Source organism: Oncorhynchus tshawytscha, linkage group LG19 (assembly GCF_018296145.1).
Source record: "Oncorhynchus tshawytscha isolate Ot180627B linkage group LG19, Otsh_v2.0, whole genome shotgun sequence".
In the NCBI taxonomy this organism is placed as follows: Eukaryota; Metazoa; Chordata; class Actinopteri; order Salmoniformes; family Salmonidae; genus Oncorhynchus; species Oncorhynchus tshawytscha.
In genome coordinates this window covers 41,337,210-41,365,140 of record NC_056447.1, presented here as the reverse complement: position 1 = coordinate 41,365,140, position 27,931 = coordinate 41,337,210, and the positions used below count along the sequence as shown (strand labels likewise).

Below are 27,931 nucleotides of genomic sequence, written 5' to 3'. Positions count from 1 at the left end.
ATGCCAAGAATGCCACACATTTCCGAAGGGTTTTGCAGGTTCGCACCACTGCAGTACGGTATAAACAGTACAGCAGGTTAACACGACACCGACTTGGGAGCGCTGAGGAGAATTGCCACAGCCATCTGTTTTTCACTTGAAAGAAGACACGTTTGATGGTGCACTTGATCTGTTTAATCATCTTAATACTGTTGCTGTTCATCATAGCAGGCAAACCTCTGACAAGCATAAATTATTTCATCCAACTAAAATGACTTACTTCAAACAGACATGGAAGAATGTAATTACCATGTCATATTAGCTTCAGGTAGATTAGTCGATCGTGGACTACTCAAACAGTAAATTAAATTGTGCACAAACTGCAATATGAAGTAGGCTATACTCCAATGTTTACAGGCCCAGTAAAAAACAAAAACAATGTCAAATCTGAAACATTTCACAAAGAGAAGATTCAGGATATATTCACATTGTTTAAACACTTTTGACATACATTTAGACTAAAAACATATAGTAAAGATGTGTGTAAACAGTACATTATAATCAGTGCACAGTAAGTTGTGATCAGTCAATTGGAATGCCACATCAAAAATGAGTTGAAGTGCTGAAAATGTGTTGGGCAAACATTCAGGGGTATGGGCTAGAGTTTAGGCTGCAACAACATAAGAAACAAACTTTCTGTGTCTCATAGTAAATGTTTAAATCAATGTTTTGGCACGGAGTAGATTAAACATCTATCAGAGTGCTTCTTTATCTCTGAGAACAGTGCCCTCTGCTGTTCCTGGGGTGGAGTGAGATGACAAAAAGTTCACTATAATTCACTGCAATGCAGTACACACACACACACACACACACACGCGCCTCGGCAACAACACAATCCATCTTTTTTGGGAAGATCGGCCAAGATGATGTTACCTTGCCCTAAGATGATGCCAATTATGCAGGCATCATCGCTAAATCAATTGACAGTCATCCATCACACTAACCTCTGTAAAATGCAACTATTTAAATAGGTTAGAGGGAACTCAATTATCAAAACTCTTGAGGCCCCTCTCTATATTGTAAAATCATTGCAATACAAAAGCACTGAATCTCATACTTTTGACTGGAGTGCTATAACAGAGTACAGTCACTCCTTTGGTTAGTTTATTTTCATGATGGTAGACTCAACTGTGACTTAAGCACAGACTGCAAGACTAAAATGCTAATTGCTATAGCATGATGAGGAAGAGGCCGTAGAATATGTCTGTTAAAAACAGCATGGTGTTGACAGTTGCCAAGCCGCCATGATTGGCCCTGTGTCTCCGTCAGCGTTTGGAGGTGAGTGTGAGGGTGGACGAGACACGGAAGATCTGAGGCAGCATGTTGCTCAACTGGTAGAACATCTCCTCAGAGATACTCTGTCAATAAAACACAGACAAAGTAGATATCAATGTTTAATGCACATTGGAACTGATGAACATATGGAACGGCCGCTTTCCAAGATAGAGTAGCCTACAAAGACACAAACTACTAACATGCAAGACATCTATTAGGGGGAAATTCTTAACATTCAAATTCACAACATACATTGTTTTGCTTGTACAACAGTAAGTGTTAACGGCCACCTAAGCAGGGACATTTAGCTCAATGTCCCATTTACCTTGGGACCAGTCAAGATGCTGAAATGATGCGCTCTCTGACAGCTGTCCCTTTAATAGGTAGCATGGCCTTCAAATAAGCATTTTAAGTATTAATGTCTCCCCTCACAACTCGTCTACTGCTTGTGTATTTAGACCTACGTGTCTGTTTGAGGTGTACAACAAAGCTGTTTTAGAGGTGCTATTTTGAATGGTGTTGGAGCGTAAATCTGGCAGCCGTAAATGCTGTTAGGGGCCTTTGATGCTGGTTTTATCCCGAGACTGTCAACATATAATCATACTATATGTGACCCTCTCTACAGGGACACAATTTCACCCATGCCTGTAACCAAAGACTTGTATAACTAACCTGTAACAGAGCCATATTAATGAAGGGGGATGCTTTTATTGAGAAATAAGAGTGCTCCAGAATATAATTTCTCGGTGAGATGTAGACGGCCAGTACGTTGCTTTTAAACTTTACTGAACTATTAACAGAATGTATTTACAAAATAATACATATAGGAGCAGTCAGCATAATATTATTTGACCTAAACAACATATTATTATTATAATTAATGTCATAACATTATCACACAGTGACACAATAGACTGAGACCAAGTTACATATGTTTTATGTTGAGCTTCCGGGAATCTTTTTTTGTAATGGTAAATTGAATGTAGGTACACGGTGTACACTCCAAAGTGTATTTGGAGAGTACACAAGACCAGCTGTGCCTTTGTGAGACATACTGTACAGGGGTACTATTGTTGGATGCTGAATGGCTGGGACAAGCAATAGCTCCAACTCCAAAGTGTGTTTAACTTCCTGTTCCGAAAGATACGATCTTCTCCTCAAGTACTTGTTTTTGCTTCAAATAGGGTTCATTCTGGGGCTTCACTGAATCACATTTGGCAGGCAACACTTAATCAACCTATAATACTAGTTATATGAGTGGTGTCAAAGACTAATCAGCCCTGAATAGTGAATACTGACAATGCTTTGGTGTTGTTTTCTGAGTCCTTGTCAGAGACATCACCTGTCTGGTTGTGTACATTCAACTGTAGTGATACAGTTCTAAACCTAAATAATGTCGCTAAAAATATATCTTCTGCAATACAATGCATACTATGTGTGAGTCAATTAGGTTCTGACCAGATCAGCAGCAGCCAGCCAGACCTGTTTTCTTACCTGTGGAACTAGAAACTGGACTGTCCGTGAGATCCCTCCATCCCACGATGCCATCTCCATCATGAAACCTGTAGAGGGAAACATCTTAAGTTTGGACTGAGAGGTCTCAGAGGTAACACAAGAGGGGAAAATGACACTGGTACATCTTACTCTCTCACCTTTGACACATTTGAAGACCAGCTCAGCCCGCCTCAGGCACCATGGGATAGTCATCTCCTGCAGGGGAGAGAATAAAAGGAGTCAGTCGGGCCACAGGATGGTGGAACATGATGAGCCTTCTATCCTCTGTCATCCCCTCACTGTTCCCTTCTCTTCTGCCTTCCTGACATTGTCAAACAACAGCTTTTCATAGAGAATAAAAGTAATGTTCCTTGAAAGAAATCTGTGGGTGTACAGCTCATTGCCTTCTATGGCTCCTTTGACCAACTATGCTGGTCATTATGCTACTGTATATAGGCCTGAGTTGGGCAAAAGTACAATCCATCAGTTGGAAAAAGCACTGGAAAAGAAGACTCCAGACAGAAATGCTTTTAAATTATAAAATGACAGATGAAGTTTCTTTGGTAAATTCCTGCAGCTTAGGAAGCGAGAACACCACACAGAGTACATTTGTGAGCGAGCTCCTGCTTTGACTTGAGAGAAGACGTTTCATCAGGCATGTTGTGGCATGATAAGGACAGAGCCCTCTCTAGACTGCAGTGAGGAGGTCCACTCTACATCAGGCAGCAGCTTGTTGAGTAATGGTTGTTTTTCAATTCTGGGTGCCTCCATGTGCTGCTGTCTATCAATGCTACTGCTGTCCCCCCACCCTGTGTGTACCGTGCACTGTATACTCAGAGTTTGAGTAAACATAACAGTTTAAGACTCTCCACTTTTCCCTCCTCCTCTACTCCTGAATGGAGAAAATGCTAAGAGCACTGCTGAGGTTGGGTTGTACTGAATGAACAAGTAGAGATGTGGAGGAGGAGGTCATTAAGGGACACAGTATCAAAGGCTTGTGAATGTGCCATGGGACAGGGTAGGAACATGTCAGGATGACACTGGGGATGAGGACAACAGACTGACGAACACACAACTGTTTAACTGAAGGGCAGGAGGGGCATAGCGGCACTCAAACACATCAGTTCCTAAGGCAGGAAATAGGACACATTCATTACTCCTCTCCTTCGTCAGTCCATTTTTCATCCATTTCTCCTTTCTCTACTAATCATCTAACCATGGAATGACGAGTGGTCAGTTCAGTTCACTGGGTTTACTCACAAAACAACTGAATCATACACCATAAAGTTAAATATAAAATTGGGTGATTCAATCATTTCAGGCTACATTGATATATTTTTTTAGAGCTTGTGATTACTTATTATCTAACTGTACAGTCAAAGTTATCAAATATTTTCACACACCCATTTTCTTCTACAAAACATCACCATTGCCAAAACTATGACTGAAAATGATGTTGTATGATGCAAGGAGCCACTTCATAAAATGCATTCATTATTATCACTGGTATTGACAATGAAACACTCCTGGTCTCTGATCCAGTGCATTATATCTCCTGCCGTTGTAGCCTTAAGCAAGGTACTTAACCCCCAACAAGGTAAAATACTGCATGTATAGGTTACTGTATAAAACACATGTGTTCCATCAACCCTCCATCCAAATAGCTACTGGGTATGCAGGCTTTTGATACAACCCTGCGCAAACACACCAGTCAGCTTATCAAGGTCCTGTTGAGCAGCTGATTTTTCTTTACAATGTGGTGTGTTCATGCAGGGCTGGAGCAAAATCCTGCACACCCAGTAGCTCTCCTGGAGGATGGTTGGCCACCCTGCAGCATTACAATTACAACCAATGAAACAGTGATCAAATGGCTAAGATGGGCAAGGTAGCTAACAAAGACTTGTTTATGTAAGGCTCCCCGTGTTCAGGGGAGATCTTGACAGCATAGGAGTTACTTGTCAATTAGGCTATTGTAAGAATATTTTTTTACTTTGTCAGAATTACCTGACCAGTATTGAGTAGAGGGGAATCCTTCCTTTCCAACGGTGTCAGAATTATTTCTCAACAGACAATTTTGAGTGTTTGAGTGACAGTTTTACAGCCGGAGTATGCAGCATTTGCGCACCCGTATCAGCTACGTGTCGGCCATTGGCGGTTATACTTTGCCGGTGGGAAAGTTATTTTAGGACATCGGACATGACAATGACATTAATATATGCTAATAGTTAACCAGCCAAACTACACTGTTTTGAATGGCTAGTTATCTAGTTTTACCTGCTGCGCAATGTCTCTCTCCTCTGGAAATAGCCCACTCGCACTGGAACACATGCAAGTGATGCACACACCATGACTTTTCCAGGATTTTCATTGCTGACCAAAAATGTGCTATAACTGGGTAAATAAGTCACTAGCTAGCAATTAATATCAACAAATGTGCACACTGTGCGGCAGGTAGCCTGGCGGGTAGGAGCGTTGGGCCAATAACAGAAAGGTTGCTGAATCGAATCCCGAGCTGACGAGGTAGCAACCTGTCGTTCTGCCGCTGAGCAAGGCAGTTAACATACTGTTCCCCGGGCGCCGATGATGTGGATGTCGATTAAGGTAGCCCCCCACACCTCTCTGAAGACACATTTCAGTTGAATGCATTCAGTTTTACAACTGACTAGGTATCCCCCTTTCGCTTTCCATTATCTCAAAAACACATCTCGTGACTGCATGATTGAAAGACCAATCATGCCTGTCAAAGAGAGCCTCCAATAATTATACTCAAATGCGCTCTGCAGAGATTGGGAGGACAGTGCGCAACACATCGCAGGAGACTTTGATCAAATTCTGATCAGAGTAGCCTAATTGTTTGATATTTAGATGTTTTTGTCAAGTCAGACAACTTATACCTATAATTTGCTTGTCCGATAATTTGTTTTACTTGCCCTGGGCAAGCGGAGAAGCATTAATGTCGAGCCCTGAACCAATTACACATACCATATGTATAACTAACGGTCATCTCTCACCTGTAAATAATGTACTGTTGTACATGCATTATGAATCTGACTTCTGGGACCTCGAGGTATATATATATATATATATATATATATATATATCCTTCTGCTTTTACACATATAACATAAGGCTCTCTCTCACCTCTGACATGTCGTGGACCAGTAGCAGAGGGATGGTGATGTTGGTGACATCATGCGTGCAGCAGACCTTGAGGATGTTGCGCAGGCCCATGATGGCAGGTTCCCGGGCCGTAATGTTACCTGAGCGGACGTTGTCATCCACACACAGGTGGAACACTATGTGGACCTCAGACAGGTTGGAGTGGCGGGAGATGTAGAATTCACCTGGAGAGGATGATAGATGAAGATAAAGTTTAGAAATGACTTAGCCTATTTCTAATAAGGTTGGTTTCATTTAGGAGTGAATCCTTTCTTCCACTTAAGCCAAATGTTCACCTAGTCTCCCATTGACATCAATGCACAAAGTTAGGATTTGCCCCTTAAAGACTTAGGCCAAGATAAAACCACATATTCAGTCAACTTTACCTGGTAAGATATTGGAAGAATTCTTTTCCACATTTTGGTTCTTATCTTCACAACTACTTCCATTCCTAGGAACCTCTGTCAATGGGAAAACAAGAGATGACTTCTGCATTTCCTGTATGGAAAACTTGTGCAAAGATAACCTTTCAGGAAATAGATGACAATAGCAACAGAGGTCATAGCTCCATCCGTATAAAGCCTGATAGCTAGGAGGAATGTTTCTATACTCAGCTTTTCTCTCCACTTAACCATTCAATGGGGATTCATTGTAATAAGGATCTTGACTGAGGTTTCCGACAACACACGTTGGCAATGATGTCAACAAAGTATTGTCCCTTCCGTCCTGACATAATCCCCAACAGGCCACTGACTTTGCCCTTGCTCGAACGTTGAACAAACATCACTTTACTGGGCCAGCAGGATATTTAACATTGTTCTAACTGTACCTTGTATACAGATAACTGCCAAAATTAAGGAAACACTTGAGTAATTCAAAACACCAAATTATGGAATTTCTTGTGGAAGAAGGGTGTCGCATCTGTGTAATAGAGTTACAGACACTTGTAGATTCTATGTTAAGGCGCATTGAAGCTGTTCTGGTGGCTCAACGCCCTACTACTATTAAGACACAATGTTGGTGTTACCTTTATTTTGGCAGTTACCTGTATTTCATAGTTACATTATCACGTCTATCCAGTCCTCTTACAGAGAACACTCATCTCAATCATCATGTAATTCAAGTCAGAGTCTGGGGAAGAAATACAAGTGAATTAACGCTTCTTTGTTCAGACTTTTTCACTGTGATACCACAAGGCCATATTTGCAAGTTATATAGAGAATGGCTGGAAAATTGGCAGTTTCTCATTGCAGCTATTGGATATACACAGTATAATGATTAAAAAACACTCTCAGAAGTATGATTGACTGTTCGCCAGTGGTGGGCTGCTGGTGTGTGTGACTGACTCACCAGGCTGGTCTTTGTGCTTGCTGGTCTGAGACCGGGCATAAAGCATCACTTGCTGGACAACCTGCAGCTGCTCCTCCAGCCGAGGGAAGTGGAAGTCTGTACACTCTTTAGATACTGTGGCAAAGTCTGGGGAAAACATATAAACACATGACAAGGATTCATTACATTGATTCATTATAATCTCACAATGGTTACGGAGGTTTTGGTGTTGGAGAATGTTTTTACTGTGACAAAATCTTTGAGCTATTGTCATGCTAAAATGCTAAATCTCACTGGTGCCATAAAGCCCAAAAAAACCCACCTTCAAATGTGGTCATGGCAATAAGATTATAAATGTGTTTCATCCTCTCACTTAACTAACAGGGTCTAACAGTGTGGTCCCCCTGCTTTATGTTGCCCCTGACATTTGGCCCTTGACCTCTCACCTCTCTTGATGCCACTGTAGGAGTTGACCCTGTTGTCCACCAGCAATACCAGGCCACACAGGGACGAGGAGTAGAGCGACAGAGCAGTCTGCAGCCGCCTCAGCTTGGTCCCTCTGCTGCCATGGCGACGGTGCTTACAGAAGTCCAGTATGTCCGCCCGCACCAGTCGCAGGTTGTGCATCGTCTTCAGCTGTGCACCTGGACAACACCACAGCAACAACACCATCAAAATACATACGGAAACAAACACACAAATATATAATGTACAGGATGTCTTTACATTTTACGATGTCAGGAAGTTCAGTGTAAATTAATTCGCTGTCATCAAGGTTTATTTTTATCATGGGCATGTTGGACCAGGCAGCAGTGTTTCCATGGGGACACAGACAGTATAGTACCTAAGTGGATGGTGAAGCTCTCCTCCAGCTGTCGCTGCTCCTCATACAGCCTGACCCGAGGCTCAGACTCCTCTGTCAGCTGGCTCTGCTGCATCTTGATCTCCTCACTGACAAACACAACATCACACTGTAAAGGATACGGTTCACAAGATGCCTTGCCCCGGATCTGTTTGTGCTGTCTTGCCCACGCCAATGAGCATAGAAGTTGGCAAGACAGCACAAACAGATCTGGAACCAGGCTGGAAGATGAACGGACACAAACCAACCCCAGATGAATTACATTGGGACTGACAAACTACACTATACATCAAAAATAATTAAGACATATATAGCAAAAGAAAAAACATTTGAGCTCAGATGCCATTTCAATGCCTCTTGAAAGTGCTGCTGTGTGCAAATTTCATTCAACTGTGTCTGCAGGCTTTCTTTCCCATTTAAGCACATGTCTCATCTATTCATTATCTGATTTAACCAATTTTGCTTCACTGTAAGAAGGTGAAGATTAGTGAGATTTCAAGGAACATCCCCCTAGAAAACAATTGAGTACATTTCTGCACATGCATTCAAAAGCGCGCACACACATACATACTTAATAGTGCTGTTATTGGGGTTCTGCATGTCCTGGTGCAGTTTGATCACCCACTCCTGATACTCCTGCTTCTGAATATGAGTCACCTGTTTCAGTTCATTGGCCCACTTGTTCTCCAGCACCTGACCAGACAGAAGAATCACCAATCGTACATCTCTATGACTGTGTATCTTTGTACATAGAGCATTACAACGCTTGTAGCTTAAATGGCCAACCAGATTGGCTCTGTGTCTTACCTGCTGGGCATCGAAGTGTTGAGATGCAACTGCATTTACATCCTGGTCAGTCATGGTCTTTCCCAGTTCTTGCATGACTTTGTCCATCTCTGTTGCCTGCCTGGGAGTTGAAAAGGAACAATGCAAAACACTTTAGGCATTTGTTATGTGACACTAACTTCAATTACGATGATTTAATCTCTGTGGTCATACCAACCTCTCTTGTAACTTCTTCAGCTCCATGTCTCTCTCACTGATGAGCTCCGAGACACTGACAAAGTAGTTGTGTTCCAGGTTGAGCAGAGTGTCAGAGGCCGGGGAGTGGATGAGCTCGTGGTAAACATCTGCAAAGTCCTCATCCCAGCTGGGCTCCTCAGGACGAGCATGTTCCAGTGTAGTCTAAAGAATAACAAGCAAAAGAGAATAATGGCATTGGTGTGGGAGTAACCTTTTGAGAGCGAAGGAAAATCACAGGAAGACATTGTTCAGTAGATCACAGGTCATTGTAGGAAGTGCTGAAGTGAGTGACACAGCACAGTATGAAAGACCCAGGCAACTATTTTGACTGAAAAGCATTATGGTTTTCCTAAACAAACCCAATAGAGGCAAAGCTAAGAGAGCGACCTCATACTTCTGTCATATATATAGAATAGTATTTAGAGTGTGAACTTCCTCTATTAATACAAGTCTGGGAATCTTTATGCAACAAACATGATAGACATTAAAAGACCTTTGGAGTTCCTTAAAATACACTGGACATTGTCTATGAGTACTTCTGTGCTAGTGCAGAAATGTTAATGGTAATCCTGTATGCACCACAGCAGTGAGCCAACAGAGCTTTATAGGAGGGGCAGCCTTCTTTCTTTTTATAAGTGCTTGAGCAAGTGGCAGCAGAATTTAAAGTCCAGAGCTTTGAAGTGCATGAAGCAGATAATCTCGTTGACCTTCTTAAAAAAACTAAATAAGGAAGATATTCTGTTTCAAAGGGATTTTTTTTTCACGAGGAGTCTGCTTTTTGATCCATTTAAATTGAAAGCCATAATGTCTAAATATCTCTCATCAGACCACAGCTGTTTTCATAATATACACTTCAGACTGTCAGACAGATGATGCAGGTCTGGAATTGCAACATTCCCTGCAGTGTATAAAATCGATGAGCTGAAACTTATCAAAGTCAAACACTACAACTTGGCAACTCCAGGCAACTGTTGGCAAAAAAATGTTTAATACATTGTTCCAAACTTAAGGAACAGTCAACTGTCTGACTTACTGACTTCCTGTATCAACATAATGATCTATGACTACAACTCAGACACTGAAGATAATATCCTTAATGTGCACAGTATGCTAACACTTCTGGAGCTCGTCTTTGAGATAATTTGATTTTTCAATAGCATAAGAATACAGGTTGCATTGTATAAATCAAATGTTATTGGTTGCATACACATACTTAGCAGATGTTATTGCGGGTGTAGCGAAATGCATACATACATATACAGTGGGGCAAAAAAGTATTTAGTCAGCCACCAATTGTGCAAGTTATCCCACTTAAAAAGATGAGAGGCCTGTAAATTTCATCATAGGTACACTTCAACTATGACAGACAAAATGAGGGAAAAAATCCAGAAAATCACATTGTAGGATTTTTAATGAATTTATTTGTAAATTATAGTGGAAAATAAGTATTTGGTCAATAACAAAAAAGTTTCTCAATACTTTGTTATATACCCTTTGTTGGCAATGACAGAGGTCAAATGTTTTCTGTAGGTCTTCACATACTGTTGCTGGTATTTTGGCCCATTCCTACATGCAGATCTCCTCTAGAGCAGTGATGTTTTGGGGCTGTTGCTGGGCAACACGGACATTCAACTCCCTCCAAAGATTTTCTATGGGGTTGAGATCTGGAGACTGGCTAGGCCACTCCAGAACCTTAATGCTTCTTACAAAGCCACTCTTTCGTTGCCCGGGCAGTGTGTTTGGGATCATTGTCATGCTGAAAGACCCAGCCACGTTTCATCTTCAATGCCCTTGCTGATGGTAGGCTTTGTTACTTTGGTCCCAGCTCTCTGCAGGTCATTCACTAGGTCCCCCCCGTGTGGTTCTGGGATTTTTGCTCACCGTTCTTGTGATCATTTTGACCCCACGGGGTGAGATCTTGTTTGGAGCCCCAGATCGAGGGAGATTACCAGTGGTCTCGTATGTCTTCCATTACCTAATAATTGCTCACAGTTGATTTCTTCAAACCAAGCTGCTTACCTATTGCAGATTCAGTCTTCCCAGCCTGGTGCAGGTCTACAATTTTGTTTCTGGTGTCCTTTGACAGCTCTTTGGTCTTGGCCATAGTGGAGTTTGGAGTGTGACTGTTTGAGGTTGTTATCAGTATAAAAGACACCTGTCCACAAGTTCAAACATGTGCCATTAATACAGGTAACGAGTGGAGGACAGAGGAGCCTCTTGAAGATGTTACAGGTCTGCGAGAGCCAGAAATCTTGTTTGTAGGTGACCAAATACTTATTTTCCACCATAATTTGCAAATAAATTCATTAAAAATCCTACAATGTGATTTTCTGGATTTTTTTCCTTCTAATTTTTTCTGTCATAGTTGAAGTGTACCTATGATGAAAATTACAGGCCTCATCTTTTTAAGTGGGAGAACTTGCACAATTGGTGGCTGACTAAATACTTTTTTGCCCCACTGTATGTATATACTGTACTCTATACCATCTACTGCATCTTGCCATCTTGATGTAATACATGTATCACTAGCTACTTTAAACAATGCCACTTTTATATGTTTACCTACTCTACATTACTCATCTCATATGTATATACTGTACTCGATACCATCTACTGCATCTTGCCAATGCCGTTCTGTCCCATCACTCATTCATATATTTTTATGTACATACTATTCATTCCTTTACACTTGTGTATAAGGTAGTTGTGAAATTGTTAGGTTACTCTTTGGTTTTACTGCATTGTCGGAACAAGAAGCACAAGCATTTCGCTACACTCGCATTAACATCTGCTAACAGATACATGTGTATGTGACAAATAACATTTGATTTGACAGTTTATTAGGTACAACATCCCGTTCACGAAAATGGATCGCTCCTACAGACAGGGAGTCACGTGGCTTACTATATAAAACAGGCAGACAGGCATTGAGACATTCAGTTACTGTTCGATTGAACGTTAGAATGGGCAAAACAACTGACTTAAGCAACTTTGAACATGGTATGATTGTTTGATGCCAGGCGCGCCAGATGCAGAATCTCAGAAACAGGGCTTTTCACACACGACATTGTCTAGGGTTTACCGAGAATGGTGCAACAAAGAAAAAACATCCAGTCAGTGGCAGTCCTGTGGGCGAAAACAGCTCGTTGATGAGAGAGGTCAAAGGAGAATGACAAGAATCGGGCAAATAAAATCACCCACGGGCCAAATTCTGCTTTAGGGCGAAAGTTTATACGAAATAAATGCTTGTAACATGGTCTTTGGTTTTGAGTAATGATTTTACCTCTGAGTAGGTCTTGGCCCATGTGTTTGTAAGCTGGTTGATGTCCACCTCTCCTGTTGTCAGTCTCTGTAGGGCCAACTCTGCTTCTCTGTCATAGTCCTGGATGGTTTCGCTCTCAATAAACATGGACAGTGTGCTCCTCAGTTCTAAACCAAGATACAGCAAAGTATTAGTACAAAAAGGTATGTGAGGATGAATAAAAGAGACTAAGTTGTTGAATATATCAACGTGCTTGGTTTTGAATTTAATTACATTTAGTTTATTGGAAATCTCATTACCATTCTCAACAAAGCAAGGTATTTTGTGCAGCAGCATAAGTCGTCCATGAAGGTCACTGACATTTTCTTGGACAGGGAATTGCAGAGGTACTTTGAGGACACAGTCATTCCTCCCTGCCCTGAACCCAAACACAAACTCCTTCTCTGTGGTGTTCACCTTTCCCTTGTTTTTCTTCATTTTCTCAGCTGAAAGCAGATAGAATACTAACTACTTGTACAGTAATGATAATGCAATCGAATCGTTCCAAGTCATTTCAGCAAGCCATGACACCAACCATCTCAGATTGTTCTGTAGTTTAATTTAATCTCTGACAAATTAAGCTAATTGATTGCACCCAAATTGGCCATTTTAATTTATAGTATTTAGATCATATTCAATAAATATAGTACCCAACATCTGATTTGGACCAACCTTTTTCCTACCAATGAGTAAGACACGAGGAATAAAAATAAAATGTCAAAAGCCACCCACGAAGACCCCACACCCCATGCCAATCCTTCCCCAAACCAGTATACAGTAGAAGTTCTGTTTGACAAGTAGTATGAAGTTGCGGCTTGAAGTATTGCTTCTCCATACCATGTAATGTATTCCCTCAGAATCTGGTGATGGTTTTTTCCCCTGTTCAGAGAAATGTAATTTAAGGTGCTTGCATTATATACCATAAAGTAGTGAGAGTACTGTGTTTTGACCACTAGATGTCGCTGTTGCTGCTATACGGACACACTTTCATCCATTTTGCTGGTCTCTTGTGGTTATTAAATCAAATTAAAGTTTGTCACGTGTGCCGAATACAACAGGTGTAGACCTTACAGTGAAATGCTTACTTACAGGCTCTAACAAATAGTGCAAAAAAGGTATTCGGTGAACAATAGATAAGGAATAAAAACAACAGTAAAAAGACAGTGAAAAACAGTAGCGAGGCTACATACAGACACCGGTTAGTCAGGCTGATTGAGGTAGTATGTAGATATGGTTAAAGTGACTATGCATATATGATGAACAGAGAGTAGCAGTAGCGTAGAGGGGTTGGTGGGTGGTGGGACACAATGCAGATAGCCTGGTTAGCCAATGTGCGGGAGCACTGGTTGGTCGGGCCAATTTTTTTTTCCCACCTTTTATTTAACCAGATAGGCAAGTTGAGAACAAGTTCTCATTTACAATTGCGACCTGGCCAAGATAAAGCAAAGCAGTTTGACACATACAACAGAGTAAAACAAACATACAGTCAATAATAAAGTCTATATACAATGTGACCAAATGAGGTGAGATAAAGGAGGTAAAGGCAAAAAAAGCCATGGTGGTAAAGTAAATACAATATAGCAAGTAAAACACTGGAATGGTAGATTTGCAGTGGAAGAATGTGCAAAGTAGAGAGAAATAATGGGGTGCAAAGGAGCAAAATAAATAAATACAGTAGGGGAAGAGGTAGTTGTTTGGGCTAAATTATAGATGGGCTATGTACAGGTGCAGTAATCTGCTCTGACATTTGGTGCTTAAAGCTAGTTAGGGAGATAAGTGTTTCCAGTGTTAGAGATTTTTGTAGTTCGTTCTAGTCATTGGCAGCAGAGAACTGGAAGGAGAGGCGGCCAAAGGAAGAATTGGTTTTGGGGGTGACCAGAGAGATATACCTGCTGGAGCGCGTGCTACAGGTGGGTGATGCTATGGTGACCAGCGAGCTGAGATAAGGGGGGACTTGTAGATGACATGGAGCCAGTGGGTTTGGCGACGAGTATGAAGCAAGGGCCAGCCAATGACAGAGTACAGGTCGCAGTGGTGGGTAGTATATGGGGCTTTGGTGACAGAACGGATGGCACTGTAATAGACTGCATCCAATTTATTGAGTAAGGTATTGGAGTCGATTTCGTAAATTACATCGCCAAAGTCGGATCGGTAGGATGGTCAGTTTTTCGAGGGTATGTTTGGCAGCATGAGTGAAGGATACTTCGTTGCGAAATAGGAAGCCAATTCTAGATTTAACTTTGGATTGAAGATGTTCTGGAAGGAGAGTTTACAGTCTAACCAGACATCTAGGCATTTGTAGTTGTCCACATATTCTAAGTCAGAACCGTCCAAGGCAGTGATGCTGGACGGGTGGGCAGGTGCAGGCAGCGATCGGTTGAAGAGCATGCATTTAGTTTTACTTGTATTTAAGAGCAGTTGGAGGCCACGGAAGGAGAGTTGTAAGACATTGAAGCTCGTCTGGAGGGTTGTTAACTTCTATAGGGTAGGGGGCAGCATTTGGAATTTTGGATGCCCAAATTAAACTGCCTTCTACTCAGGCCCAGAAGATAGGATATGCATATAATTAGTAGATTTTATAAAAAACACTCAAGTTTCCAAAACTGTTAAAATAGTATAACAGAACTGATTTGGCAGGCGAAAACCTGCAAAAAATCCCTTCAGGAAGTAGGATCTTTTATTATTATTTTTCTATTCAATGCCATTACAGTATCCATTGACTTAGGACTCAAATTGCAGTTCCTATGCCTTCCACTAGATGTCAACAGTCTTTAGAAATTGTTTCAGGCTTGTATTCTGAAAAATTAGGGAGTAAGATCAGTCGGAATGAGTGGACCCTGCCGTGTCACAGAGCTTTTTCATGCGCACGACCGAGAGAGTGCCTTTCTTGTTTACCCTTTATATTGACGACGTTATTGTCCGGTTGAAATATTGATTATTTAGGCTAAAAACAACCTGATTGAATATAAAAATTGTTTGACATGTTTCTATGAACTTTACAGATACAACAGGCAGACAAAAAAAATCAAAATTGTGACTGCGTTTGAGCCTGTGGATTACTGAAGAAAACGCACGAACAAAACTGAGATTTTCCGATATAAAGAGTCTTTATCGAACAAAAGGAACATTTATTGAATAAATGAATGTCTTCTGAGTGCAAACATATGAAGATCATCAAAGGTAAGTGATTAATTTTATCTGTATTTCTGACTTGTGTAACTCTTCTACTTGGCTGGTTACTGTTTGTAATGATTTGTCTGCTGGGCTGTTCTCAAATAATTGTAAGGTATGCTTTCACCATAAAGCATTTTTAAAATCTGACACAGTGGTTGGATTCACAAGAAGTTAATCTTTAAACCTATGTAAAATAGTTGTATCTTTTCTGAATTTTTATAATGAGTATTTCTGTATTTGAATTTGGCGCTCTGCAATCTCACTGGATGTTGGCCAGGTGGGACGCTAGCGTCCCACATACCCTAGAAAGGTTAAGACAGTGTCCAAAGAAGGGCCAGAAGTATACAGAATGGTGTTGAGGAAGTATGTACATGAATGTATAGTTAAAGTGAATGTGCATATATGATAAACAGAGAGCAGCATCAGCATAAAAAAAAGAGGGGCTGGGCAGAGGGGCACACAATGGAAATAGTCCAGGTACCCATTTGATTACCTGTTCAGGAGTCTTATGGCTTTGGGGTAAAAACTGTTGAAGACTTTTTGTCCTAGACTTGGCACTCCGGTACCACTTGCCATGCGGTAGTAGACTATGGTGGTCTGCTTGATACATGTTGGTATTACAGACTTAATCAGGGACATGTTGACAATGAAGACACCAAATAGATCACAACATTTTCTATGTAACTTTGGGTTGAAAAATCAAAAGATTTGGCTCATGATGAAAATAAAGTGAGTGGTCATCCTCACAATTCAAGCCAGTCCTCCATGAAAGCAAATCAGTTTGTGCTTCTTTTACGCTTAATCTGTGTCCATGTAACATACCCTTTGTGTGTGGTTCAGTCCCTTCAAAAAAAAAAAAAAGGTCTGGATTAGTTACTGTTTGACCATTCCTGGTGAACAAGCAAACCATTAGGCTACAGTAGTTCTAATGGTTTCAATGTTATGGCCTCAAATTGTCTTCAATAGTAAAAGTCCCAACCACACACTGTAAAGTGTTTTGCAATTGTAATGGTTTTGGTTTGGTTTTAATAGTAAATGTCACTAATCACATTACATATAGAGCTGTTTCCTGATAAATTGTATTGAAAAACACAAGACTGCCATGCAATTCATTATATTATTAGGGTTGTCACAACATTTTAGTCCCTAGCCCATTTCTCCATCAAAGTTTGTAGGAAGTCTTGCATTGAAATATCTCTCCCAGAGAGTGGCCACTTGTTGGACTATTCAAACAGAGTTGGGTTGAAGCATTAGGTTGCTATTATGACAAACGCAATTGCTTTCATGGAGGACTGGCTTGAATTGTTAGGATGACCACACAATTTATTTTCATAATGAGACAAATCTATTGGGGTAGAAAACCAAAGTTGCAAAGGAAACGTTGTAATATAGTGTACCAGTCAACACACCTACACATTCCTGGGTTTTTCTTCATTGTAGAATAATAGTTAAGACATCAAAACTATGAAATAACATATATGCAATAATGTAGTAACCAAAAAAAGTGTTAGAAAATATATTTTGATTTGTTTATTTGAGATTCTTCAAAGTAGCCACCCTTTGCCTTGATGACAGCTTTGCACACTCTTGGCATTCTCTCAACAAGCTTCATGAGGAATGACTTTCCAACAGTCTTGAAAGAGTTCCCACATATGCTGAGCACTTGTTGGCTGCTTTCCTTCACTCTGCGGTCCAACTCATCCCAAACCATCTCAATTGGGTTGAGGCTGGCGATTGTGGAGGTCAGGTCATCTGATGCAGCACTCCACTCTCCTTCTTGGTGAAATAGCCCTTACACAGCCTGGAGGTGTGTTGGGTCATAGTCCTTTTGAAAAACAAATGATAGTGGGACTAAGCCCAAACCAGATGGGATGGCAGATCGCTGCAGAATGCTGTGGTAGCCATGGTGGTTAAGCGTGCCTTGAATTCTAATTAAATCAGACAGTGTCACCAGCAAATCCTATTTCTTTTGCTTTTTGAGTTGGAACGATCCAATGGAATCCAGATTTTTACAATTTTTTTATTTAACCTTTATTTTCCTAGGCAAGTCAGTTAAGAACAATTTCTCTTTTACAATGACGGCCTACCAAAAGGCAAATGGCCTCCTGCGGGGACGGGAGCTGGGATTAAAATAAAAATACATTCATAAAAATATAGGACAAAACACACATCACGACGAAACACCACAACATAAAGAGACCTATAAGACAACAGCATGGTATTAAAACATGGTAGCAACAGAACATGGCAGCAGCACAGGGTACAAACATTATTGGGCACAGACAACAGCAAAGGGCAAGAAGGTAGAGACAACAATATCACACAAAGCAGCCACAACGGTCAGCAGTAAGACTGTCCATGATTGAGTCTTTGAATGAAGAGATTGAGATAAAACTGTCCCGTTTCAGTGTTTGTTGCAGCTCATTCCATTGTGCGCTTTGGGGACCTTTAACAGAATGGCAGAACATTCTGAGCTTCTACAGAAATTATAGTCATAGTTTGCCTTTAATGGGAAACAGACTACTTTAGCTAGCTACCAGGCTTGTGAAGTTCAGATTATTGCTGACAGATTAATAGATAGTAAAAACAAGGCATTAAAATGTGGATCATCACTAGTTAACACAGCCAGAAAGTAATCAATGTGCCTATTTCTACAATTTCTCTTCCAAAAATCTGGTTTTATACCTCATGCAAACCTTAACCACACTGCTAAAAACGAATGCATGGTCCGAACCTTAAATTAAGACCAAAAAGCACATTTTTGTTTTCATACATTTTTACAATACAGACAATTTTGACTTTGTGGCTGTGTTGTCTAATGGAAATAATTGGTCCCTTCAATGAGGGCTGGGATGCGTCAGTTTTATTGAACGTTTGCATATCGGTTTCTACTGAACACCACGTTTCCAACAAAATGTTCAACGTTTTTGCACAGACTGAGGTACGTTTGCGCCATAGGAGGCTGGCTCATAATAATGTCTGGAAGGAGCGAATGGCATGGAACACATGGAAACCATGTCAAATCAAATGTTATCTGTCACATGCGCCAAATACAACAAGTGTAGGTAGACCTTACAGTGAAATGCTTACTCACAAGCTCTTAACCAACGATGCAGTTAAGAAAAATACCCCACCCCCCAAAAAATAAAAATAAAGTAACGAATAATTAGAGCAGCAGTAAAATAACAATTGCGAGGCTATATACAGGGGATACAGGACCAGTCATGTTTGATGTAGTTGATACCATTCCACTATCGACTTCAGCCATTACCACGAGCCCATCCTACCCATAGAAGGTGCCACCAACCTCATGGTTTGCTCTATTTTGTAGGTGTGGCTTGAAGCAATGGGTGGCATGTTTAAATGGAAGTCGCTGTGCTGACAGCCTTCTTCAACCGGCGTGTGTTCATTAGTCGGATTCCGTGACAAAACGTTTCGCAACGGAAACCTTTCACAGTTTAATATAGGAACCAAATGGAAGCAAACGGAACGGAGAGGGACCCACCTACATTTGTCCAATATAAACTAGTTTTCGTTGCAAAACGTTTTCTGTTTGGAGTAAATAATTTGTTGCCAAACGTTTGGCAATAGACCAAACGTTTTCCAATGGAATCAGACTAATGAATACATCCCTGATCGTTCAGAACAGCACCGTTTCGGTTTAATTGAACGTTCCACTAACTTACGGGTTTTCGTTGAAGGCAGCTCTGCCGTACTAGCTAAATCGCTGGTTATTATTCATTGTTAGCAATGGTAGCTAACATTGCAGTGGTCGCTGCCTAGCTTACTTAGTGCAAACAATATTGACACTAGTCATACTGCAATCGTGATGCATTTGCTTCAGAATAATAAAGATTATCGTAGAAGTCTAGGTTTACCTGTACATTCGTATTTTGTGGATGTAAAAGGACGACCGTGTTCATTCCCTTGTTTGGACAACCAGCTGACGGACAAAGCTGAGCCAGCTATGCTTTTTAAATACAACTTTCGTCAGATTTTATCTTCAAAACAGTAATACATCAAATCAATCTACACGTAGGACAGAAAAGTGGAAGCATGTGGATTTGTACATTTTTATTCGTAGAATAATGGTATTGAGTAATTAATAATACATATTTTAACATTATGCCAATGTAAAGTTACACAAAGAACGAATCCCCTAAATAGAAACCCAAGATATACATGTGAAAGATTCAGTTTGTCGCGGGATAGCTTGAAATAAACAACATGCAAAATTGTACCGTTTTATTTCATTGTGGTCGTTTATCTAAGTTATTCAGTATTTCATTTTGTTTCTAGTTTGGACACTGTTAAGAGACTTAATTTACGTCATTAAGTAACTAGCTACTAGTAGCGTTTGGTTTCTCAAGCTGGCTGAATACGATATTATGGCTCGACCAACAAGGTGTGTAACGTTCGTGTAAGGTGTGTGTAAACTAATCTACAGCACAAGAGGTTAGTGGCACCTTAATTGAGGAGGACGGGCTCAAGGGTAATGACTGGAGCAGAATTATTCCATTCGCTTCGTTCCAGCCATTATTATGAGCCGTTCTCCCCTCAGCAGCCTCCACTGATCTACAGGTAGCAGGCTGACAGTAGCTGCAAAGATCATGATAACTGTTTTGTTTTAGTGTGATGAATGATAACTATTTGTTCTCGTCAAAAGAGCCAAGAACCAATTGAATTACTCAGACTTGATGGAGCTTGATGATGGTACGTGATGATGATGTCAACTGTTTGGACATTCTCAACTTTTACATTCTCAACTTTTACATATTGTCATAATGTTAATCCGCCTGCTTTTTGTAATGTTTTGTCTTTTTTTGTTCAATCAGATGAAGATTTTGCCTGTATGAAAGGGCCTTCCAGCAAGAAAGCTCGGGTCCTTGTCAAAGAACCACAGAGAGACAAGGGTCTGCATCAATCAAGCAAATCTTTCGGTCAGGATTCAAAGAACACGTAGGCCTATCTTTTTTTTTTTTTTATAGAAAACTTATTGCTACATATGTTTTATAGCTATCAGAAAAACATCTTCACACACTGCCAACAAAGCACACACTGCCAACAAAGTCAGACACTATTTTGATTAGTGTGCAGGTAGGCTGGTAGTCACTGTTTTGTGTGTGTGTATGGGTTTCAGATTGTCTTTAGATGGCAAAGATCCTTTTATAAAGCCTTAATGAACATTCATTATTTAGGGAAACATGCCAAACCTACTGTATTACATCTCAGACATAATTGAACATACTGTAAATCACAACACTAACAATAAACCCTGCCTATAGTCTCTTTGTTCTAATGATTTTCTCTCTCTCCTAGAACTTCATGAGGTCACAAGTGAGAGGGGATCCAATGTCAACCCCTCCAGCCAGAGATGGGCAGCTGTCAAAGCTAAAGATCAACAGAGATCCATACTGAAAGTGGAGAGGATCAGCCAGGTTGAGAGTGGGCGGGAGGATAAGGATTACCAGCCTACCTGCATACCACGTAACCACCATCTGTCATCACGTTAATGCCCTCAATAAGAAATGTTCACCCAATTATAATGGATGTAAAGTATATTGTGCTGCTATTACATTTCTCCGTGCTTTCCTCTGTTACTCCCACCACAGAGAGTTGTAGTCCGACTCCAGCAACATCAAAGCCTGTGTCAACTCAGAGGAAGCTTGCTGACACTCCCACTTTACCTGTTAGATCATCCCCTATCAGCCCAGTAGGTGGCAGGCTTCTAAAGTGGAATCCACCTGGTGAGGCTCAGTGACACAATTGGAGATTCTCTACTGGACAAAAGTCTGCCCTTTACTTAACTCCTTCGTTCCCCGCGACCCGGAAACCGATAAGTGGTCGAGGGGAGAGTCAATTCGTTAGTAGGCAAACTGAGGAGTATGCTTCCCTCCTCGATTACAGACTTCAGCAAAGGATGCACAAGAGTATCTTTTTGGTGGCTAGCGTGGAAGTGTTTTAAAATCCGCCACACAGGCCTTTCTAATCGACCTGGCCCGGTTATCCTGGAAGGATATTGACCTCATTCTGTCAGTAGAGGATGCCAGGTTGTTCTTTAGAAGTGCTTTCCTCACCATCTTAAATAAGCATGCCCCATTCAAAAAATGTAGAACTAATAACAGATATAGCCCTTGGTTCACTCCAGACTTGACTGCCCTTGATTAGCATCTAATAGCCCCCACGATATGAAACTTTTCAGGGAAGTCAGGAACCAATATACACAGTCAATTAGGAAAGCTAAGTTTTCGGACACCGTAAAGTCCATGGACAATAAGAGCACCTCCTCCCAGCTGCCCACTGCACTGAGGCTCGGAAATACTGTCACCACCAATAAATCTATGATAATCGAGAATTTCAGTAAGCATTTTTCTACGGCTGGCCATGCTTTCCACCTGGCTACCCCTAACCCGGCCAACAGCTCTGCACCCCCCGCTTCTCCTTCACCCAAATCCAGATAGCTGATGTTCTGAAAGAGCTGCAAAACCTGGATCCCTACAAATCAGCAGGGCTAGACAATCTGGACCCTCTCTTTCTAAAATTATCCGCCAAAATTGTAGCAACCCCTATTACTAGCCTGTTTAACCTCTCTTTCGGATCATCTGAGATCCCCAAAGATTGTAAAGTTGCAGTGGTCATCCCCCTCTTCAAAAGGGGAGACACTCTAGACCCAAACTGTTACAGACCAATATCCATCCTTGACTCTGTCAATCACCGCATTCTTATGCAGACTCAATAGCCTTGGTTTCTCAAATGACTGCCTTGTCTGGTTCACCAACTACTTCTCAAACAGAGTTCAAGTGTGTCAAATCGGAGGGCCTGTTGTCCGGACCTCTGGCAGTCTCTTTGGGGGTGCCACAGGGTTCAATTCTCAGACCTACTATTTTCTCTGTATATCAATGATATCGCTCTTGCTGCTGGTGATTCTTTGATCCACCTCTACGCAGACAACCACATTCTTTATACATCTGGCCCTTCCTTGGACACTGTTAGCAAACCTCCAAATGAGCTTCAATGTCATACAACACCCCTTCCATGGCCTCCAACTGCTCTTAAATGCTAGTAAAACTAAATGCATGCTCTTCAACCGATTGCTGACCGCTCGTCCAGCATCACTACTCTGGACAGTTCTGACTTAGAATATGTGGACAACCACAAATACCTAGGTGTCTGGTTAGACAGTAAACTCTCCTTCCAGACTCACATTAAGCATCTCCAATCCAAAATGAATTCTAGAGTCATCTTCCTATTTCGCAACAAAGCCTCCTTCACTCATGCTGCCAAACATACCCTCGTAAAACTGACTATATCCTACCAATCCTTCACTTCGGCGATGTCATTTACAAAATAGCCTCCAACACTCTACTCAGCAAATTGGATGTAGTCTATCACAGTGCCATCCGTTTTGTCACCAAAGCCCCATATACTACCCACCACCATGACCTGTATACTCTCGTTGGCTGGCCCTTGCTACATTTTTTGTCGCCAAACCCACTGCCTCCAGGTCATCTATAAGTCTTTGCTAGGTAAAGCTCCGCCTTATCTCAGCTCACTGGTCACCTTAGCAACACCCACTTGTGGCACGTGCTCCAGCAGGTATATTTCACTGGTCATCCCCAAAGTCAACACCTCATTTGGTCGCCTTTCCTTCCAGTTCTCTGCTGCCAATGACTGGAACGAATTGCAAAAATCACTGAAGCTGGAGACATATCTCCCTCACTAACTTTAAGCATCAGCTGTCAGAGCAGCTTACTCGTCACTGTACCTGTACACAGCCCATCTGTAAATAGCACACCCAACTATCTCATCCCCATATTGTTATTTATTTATTTTTGCTCTTTTGCACCCCAGTATCTCTACTTGCACATCATCACTCCAGTGTTAATGCTAAATTGTCATTATTTCACCACTATGCCCTATTTATTGCCTTATCCCCCCTATAACCTTACAACATTTGCACACACTGTACATAGATTTTTCTACTGTGTTATTGACTATATGTTTGTTTATGTGTAACTGTTGTTTTTGTCGTACTGCTTTGCTTTATCTTGGCTGGGTTGCAGTTGTAAATGAGAACTTGTTCTCAACTAGCCTACCTGGTTAAATAAAGGTAATATAAATGCAAAATGTATTGCACAACTAGCTACAATTTGATTTGATCACTTTACACATTTATTTGGGGATTCCACCTCCGTAAATGTAATTTGCCTGATGGCGCATGAGTAGAGAAGGAGTCTCATTTCATACAAGCGCATTTGTGTCCATGTTTCGTCGCCTCTGCTCCTCGATCCTTGAACTTTTTCAAAAGTAGGCGAGGAGAGGCCAGAGGCGAGGAAAACCAATTGAGATTCTCCAAATATGTATATTTATCTGTCATAATTCAATTCTCTGTTCTTTATCACTAGCACAGAGTGGAATAAGTCCCAACTCAACCCCGAATTCCACCACAAAGTCTCCGGGACAAGGCTTGCGACTGGGATTGTCCCGCTTAGCAAGGGTCAAACCTCTGCACCCCACTGCTAGTGGTAACTGACTCTTGCCCTATTAAACAGAGTGAAGTCAGAATATCTTTTTCTTTGGTGTACTGTGTGTTTAGCCTGTTACTCTTGTGTTGCATTGCTAATATTGGAGTTCTGTAATCATTTTTGTTCAAATGTTGTATCTAGTGATTGCTATTTATCAAAATGTTTATTTTTTAAACATTTGTTTCTTACCATGCCTGCAATTGTCCAGTATTTTTTGTCATATTTAACAAGTGTTTGATACTTTGCATACAGGTGTAATTTTTTTGGTGGTACGGTATTTACTCTGGATCTAACTCGGATTTCACTAATGTCCATCATGTTTATTTCCATTCTCAGACTAGAAGTTTGCTTGATTCAGCTATCCCCCTGCTGGAACATTAATTTAATGTTTCCCATTGAAGCAAACACTGAGGAATAAAGAAAGGGATATTTCAAAATCTTCTGGAACTGTGAACAGTAGCTAGGTTTCCATCCAATTGGCAAGATATTGTCATGTGAATATTCTAGAATCTGCATAAATAAAATGTACCCACCAGTGGTACAGTATGTTTCTACCAAATGGACTTGATGTGGATAAAAAAAAACTTGTGATGACAGATTTTTTTTTCCCTCAGTCTACACCCAATATCCCATAATGACAAAGCAAAAATGGGTATTATATTTTTTTGCAAATGTATTGAATAAAAAATCACATTTACATAAGTATTCAGACCCTTTACTCAGTACTTTGTTGAAGCACCTTTGGAAGCGATTACAGCCTCAAGTCTTCTTGGGTATGATGCTACAACCTTGGCACACCAGCTCTGGAACAGATTTTCATCAAGTATCTCTCTGTACTTTGCTCCGTTCATCTTTCCCTCAATCTTGACTAGTCTCCCAGTCCCTGCAGCATCCCCACAGCATGATGCTGCCCCCACCATGCTTCACCGTAGGGATGGTGCCAGGTTTCCTCCAGATGTGACGCTTGGCATTCAGGCCAAAGAGTTCAACCTTGGTTTCATCAGACCAGAGAATCTTGTTTCCCATGGTCTGAGAGTCCTTTAGGTGCCTTTTGGCAAACTCCCAAGTGGGCTGTCATGTACCTTTTACTGAAAAGTGGCTTCCGTCTGGCCACTCTACCATAATGGCCTGATTGATGGAGTGCTGCAGAGATGGTTGTCCTTCTGGAAGGTTCTCCCATCTCCACAGCGTGACCATCGGTTTCTTGGTCACCTCCCTGACCAAGGCCCTTCTCCCACGATCGCTTGATTTGGCCTGATGGCCAGCTCTAGGTTGGTGGTTCCAAACTTCTTCCATTTAATAATGATGGAGACCACTCTTCTTGGAGACCTTCAATGCTGCAGAACTGTTTTGGTACCCCTATCCAGATCTGTGCCTCTACACAATCCTGTCTCAGAGCTCTATGGACAATTCCTTCAACGTCAAGGCTTGGTTTTTGCTCTGATAAGCATTGTCAATTGTGGGACAATATATAGACAGGTGTGTGCCTTTCCAAATCATGTCCAATCAATTTAATTTAACATAGGTGGACTCAACATATCAAGGATGATCAATGGAAACAGGATGTACCTTAACTAAATTTCAAGTCTCATAGCAAAGGGTCTAAATACTCATGTAAATAAGATAGTTCTGGTTTTTAAAAATGTATGAATTCGCAAAAAAATATCTAAAAACCTGTTTTCATTTTGTCATTATGAGGGAAAAAAAATCGATTTGAGAATATGGCTGTAATGTAATAAAATGCGGAAAAAGTCAAGGGGTCTGAATAGCTTCCGAATGCCCTGTAATTTTTGTTATATCAATATTTGCGCATAAAGACGTTTCCACCGATATTTCCTTCATAATTAATTTTACCGACACAAATGACAAACTATCTGTCGGCATTTACATAAAATTACACCGAAACGTCCTGATTCCGTCACAGTTGTCATAATTTTTTTTATACAATATGAATTTACTCGCATAAAAACTATGGACAGAAACCTGGTTATTGGGAGACAAAAAAAACGATGTTTTTGGTCAGTGTACCAATGTCTATAGATCGGTTAATTTTCCAAATCAGCAATCTTGCAGTGTTTTTTTTTTTGTTGCTAACGTTTCATAAGTAAGCTCTTCAATTAGCCATTTTACAATTTATTGATCTATCTATTTGAGCTTTATGGTTAAGTTATGTAGTGACAAAAGTAACAGAAGTCACTTTCAGTGAAAGAAAGTCTTATTTTGCAAACGTTTCTCTTTCTTTTTTTTCTTACACTTCTCTCCTTCCTGGATGAGTTTTCAGTCACAAATCACATGTAGGTTGAATTTAGCAAGTGTCTCAAATAGCCTACTATTATCCAGAATTATTGGGATGTTTCATTTATTGCAGTGACAACATGATAAGCATTACATGGTTTTCACTGAATTTAATCAGGAAATATCTTCAGTTGCAACTTAAGGGTATTGATTCACTCAGTGGAATTGTTCAAGTAGCTTATTGGACTGTTGGCTGATGATGAGTAAACTCTGTGACAATTAGCACATTTCCTAATAACAACAAACATGAATGTGTGAAGATCATAAAGTTACATAGCCCATCTATAAATAGCCCAAACAACTACCTCTTCCCCTACTGTATTTATTAATTTAGCTCCTTTGCACACTCATCTTCTGTCAAAGCTACCATTCCAGTGTTTTAATTGCTATATTGTATTTACTTCGCCACCATGGCCTATTTATTGCCTTTGCCTCCCTTATCTCACCTCATTTGCTCACATTGTATATAGACTTATTTTTCTACTGTATGTTTGTTTATTCCATGTGTAACTGTGTTGTTGTATGTGTCGAACTGCTTTGCTTTATCTTGGCCAGGTCACAGTTGTAAATGAGAACTTGTTCTCAACTTGCCTACCTGGTTAAATAAAGGTAAAATAAAAAAATTCACAGCAGACATAGCCTATTGTTGTAGATACATATATGGTCTTCTAGGCTACAGTTTGATTGCAAATTACAACAAAAACATCCCTTTCTTATTTGGGTCACACTTCATGGTCCAGACCAGATAACCACAAAATCAAGAATGAGTCCGACCCGAATTCGAACAAATATATGTTAGAGAACTAGTGTAACTTGACGCCATCCGATCCATTGCTTTTAGAGTACTGAGCAATTACCCTAGTTACTGAGAGAGCGCCATAAATGTGCTGCACGGTTGAAGCGTGGTAGGCGCGTAAACTCCCCACAGATCAGCTACATTGATAGTCTACAACACGCTGCGGGACCCATACGGTCGTTATCAGCATTTTTTGAGAAAGTTTTCCGGGAGGTCAGTCAGGCGTGATCGTGACAGCATAGTAATCTGATTTTTATCATAGTGAATTTCGAGGAGAAGAGGTTAGCTAGCCCACTCTCCTACAAATAGCCCACTATCAAAATGTTTTGACATGTTATATGATGTGATTGACTAGAATTAGGCCTACATGTCAGGTATATTTCACTTTTGTTTGTTGATAGTATAATTCACTATTTTTGCATAACTTTGTGACAGAGCAATATGAATAGAGAAAGGTGGATCATGTATATATATTTTTTAAGCAGGTTTTTGCCAGTGGGGGTCAGTAGTTTACCACTGGTTTACAATATATCCAGGACACACTCCTTGCTCTTAGGAGCTGTACCTCAGCCTAGACAAACCAAGAAAACAGCAACCCTTCTAAAACAAACTAATTGGAAAACCATGACAATCAACTTCTCTGAGATAAACGAGGCTAT

At 40.8% G+C, this 27,931-nt stretch overlaps 2 protein-coding genes across 6 annotated transcripts; one reads left to right on the top strand and one right to left on the bottom strand.

Annotated features, from left to right (window-relative positions):
* Positions 1–151: 151 nt before the first annotated feature.
* On the bottom strand, positions 152–19,627 carry LOC112218780 (protein C12orf4 homolog). Of its 2 annotated transcripts, XM_024379905.2 has the most exons (14): positions 19,535–19,627; positions 12,743–12,928; positions 12,465–12,610; positions 9,162–9,343; positions 8,966–9,065; positions 8,730–8,851; positions 8,141–8,247; positions 7,743–7,940; positions 7,318–7,443; positions 6,354–6,428; positions 5,950–6,152; positions 2,967–3,024; positions 2,809–2,876; positions 152–1,397 (listed from the first exon to the last, which is right to left on the bottom strand). In XM_024379905.2, the coding sequence occupies exons 2-14, from the start codon at positions 12,918–12,920 to the stop codon at positions 1,305–1,307; spliced, it is 1,656 nt and encodes a 551-aa protein (XP_024235673.1). In that variant the 5' UTR covers positions 12,921–12,928; positions 19,535–19,627; the 3' UTR covers positions 152–1,304. The 2 variants fall into 2 exon arrangements, with proteins under 2 accessions (XP_024235673.1, XP_024235674.1); XM_024379906.2 differs by lacking the exon at positions 12,743–12,928.
* A 212-nt stretch (positions 19,628–19,839) lies between these two features.
* LOC112218781 (RAD51-associated protein 1-like) lies at positions 19,840–24,823 on the top strand. 4 transcript variants are annotated; one of them, XM_024379909.2, is made up of 7 exons: positions 19,840–20,061; positions 20,323–20,369; positions 20,492–20,596; positions 20,976–21,143; positions 21,269–21,403; positions 24,062–24,181; positions 24,518–24,823. In XM_024379909.2, the coding sequence occupies exons 1-7, from the start codon at positions 20,045–20,047 to the stop codon at positions 24,520–24,522; spliced, it is 597 nt and encodes a 198-aa protein (XP_024235677.1). In that variant the 5' UTR covers positions 19,840–20,044; the 3' UTR covers positions 24,523–24,823. The 4 variants fall into 4 exon arrangements, 3 of the variants coding, with proteins under 3 accessions (XP_024235677.1, XP_024235675.1, XP_042157613.1); XR_002948663.2 differs by having other exon boundaries at positions 20,492–20,615; positions 24,062–24,823; XM_024379907.2 differs by having other exon boundaries at positions 24,062–24,823.
* The last annotated feature ends 3,108 nt before the right edge of the window (positions 24,824–27,931 follow it).

Excerpts from the sequence above, each read along its gene's own strand:
- LOC112218780 (XM_024379905.2), bottom strand. The coding sequence starts at position 12,920 with ATGAAGAAAAACAAGGGAAAGGTGAACACCACAGAGAAGGAGTTTGTG. Across the intron at positions 6,153-6,353 it reads TTCTTCCAATATCTTACCAG|GTGAATTCTACATCTCCCGC; the intron begins GTAAAGTTGACT and ends CATCCTCTCCAG. Across the intron at positions 3,025-5,949 it reads TGGTCCACGACATGTCAGAG|GAGATGACTATCCCATGGTG; the intron begins GTGAGAGAGAGC and ends TCTCCCCTGCAG.
- LOC112218781 (XM_024379907.2), top strand. Across the intron at positions 20,597-20,975 it reads TCAATCAAGCAAATCTTTCG|AACTTCATGAGGTCACAAGT; the intron begins GTCAGGATTCAA and ends TCTCTCTCCTAG. Across the intron at positions 21,144-21,268 it reads CCAGCCTACCTGCATACCAC|AGAGTTGTAGTCCGACTCCA; the intron begins GTAACCACCATC and ends CTCCCACCACAG.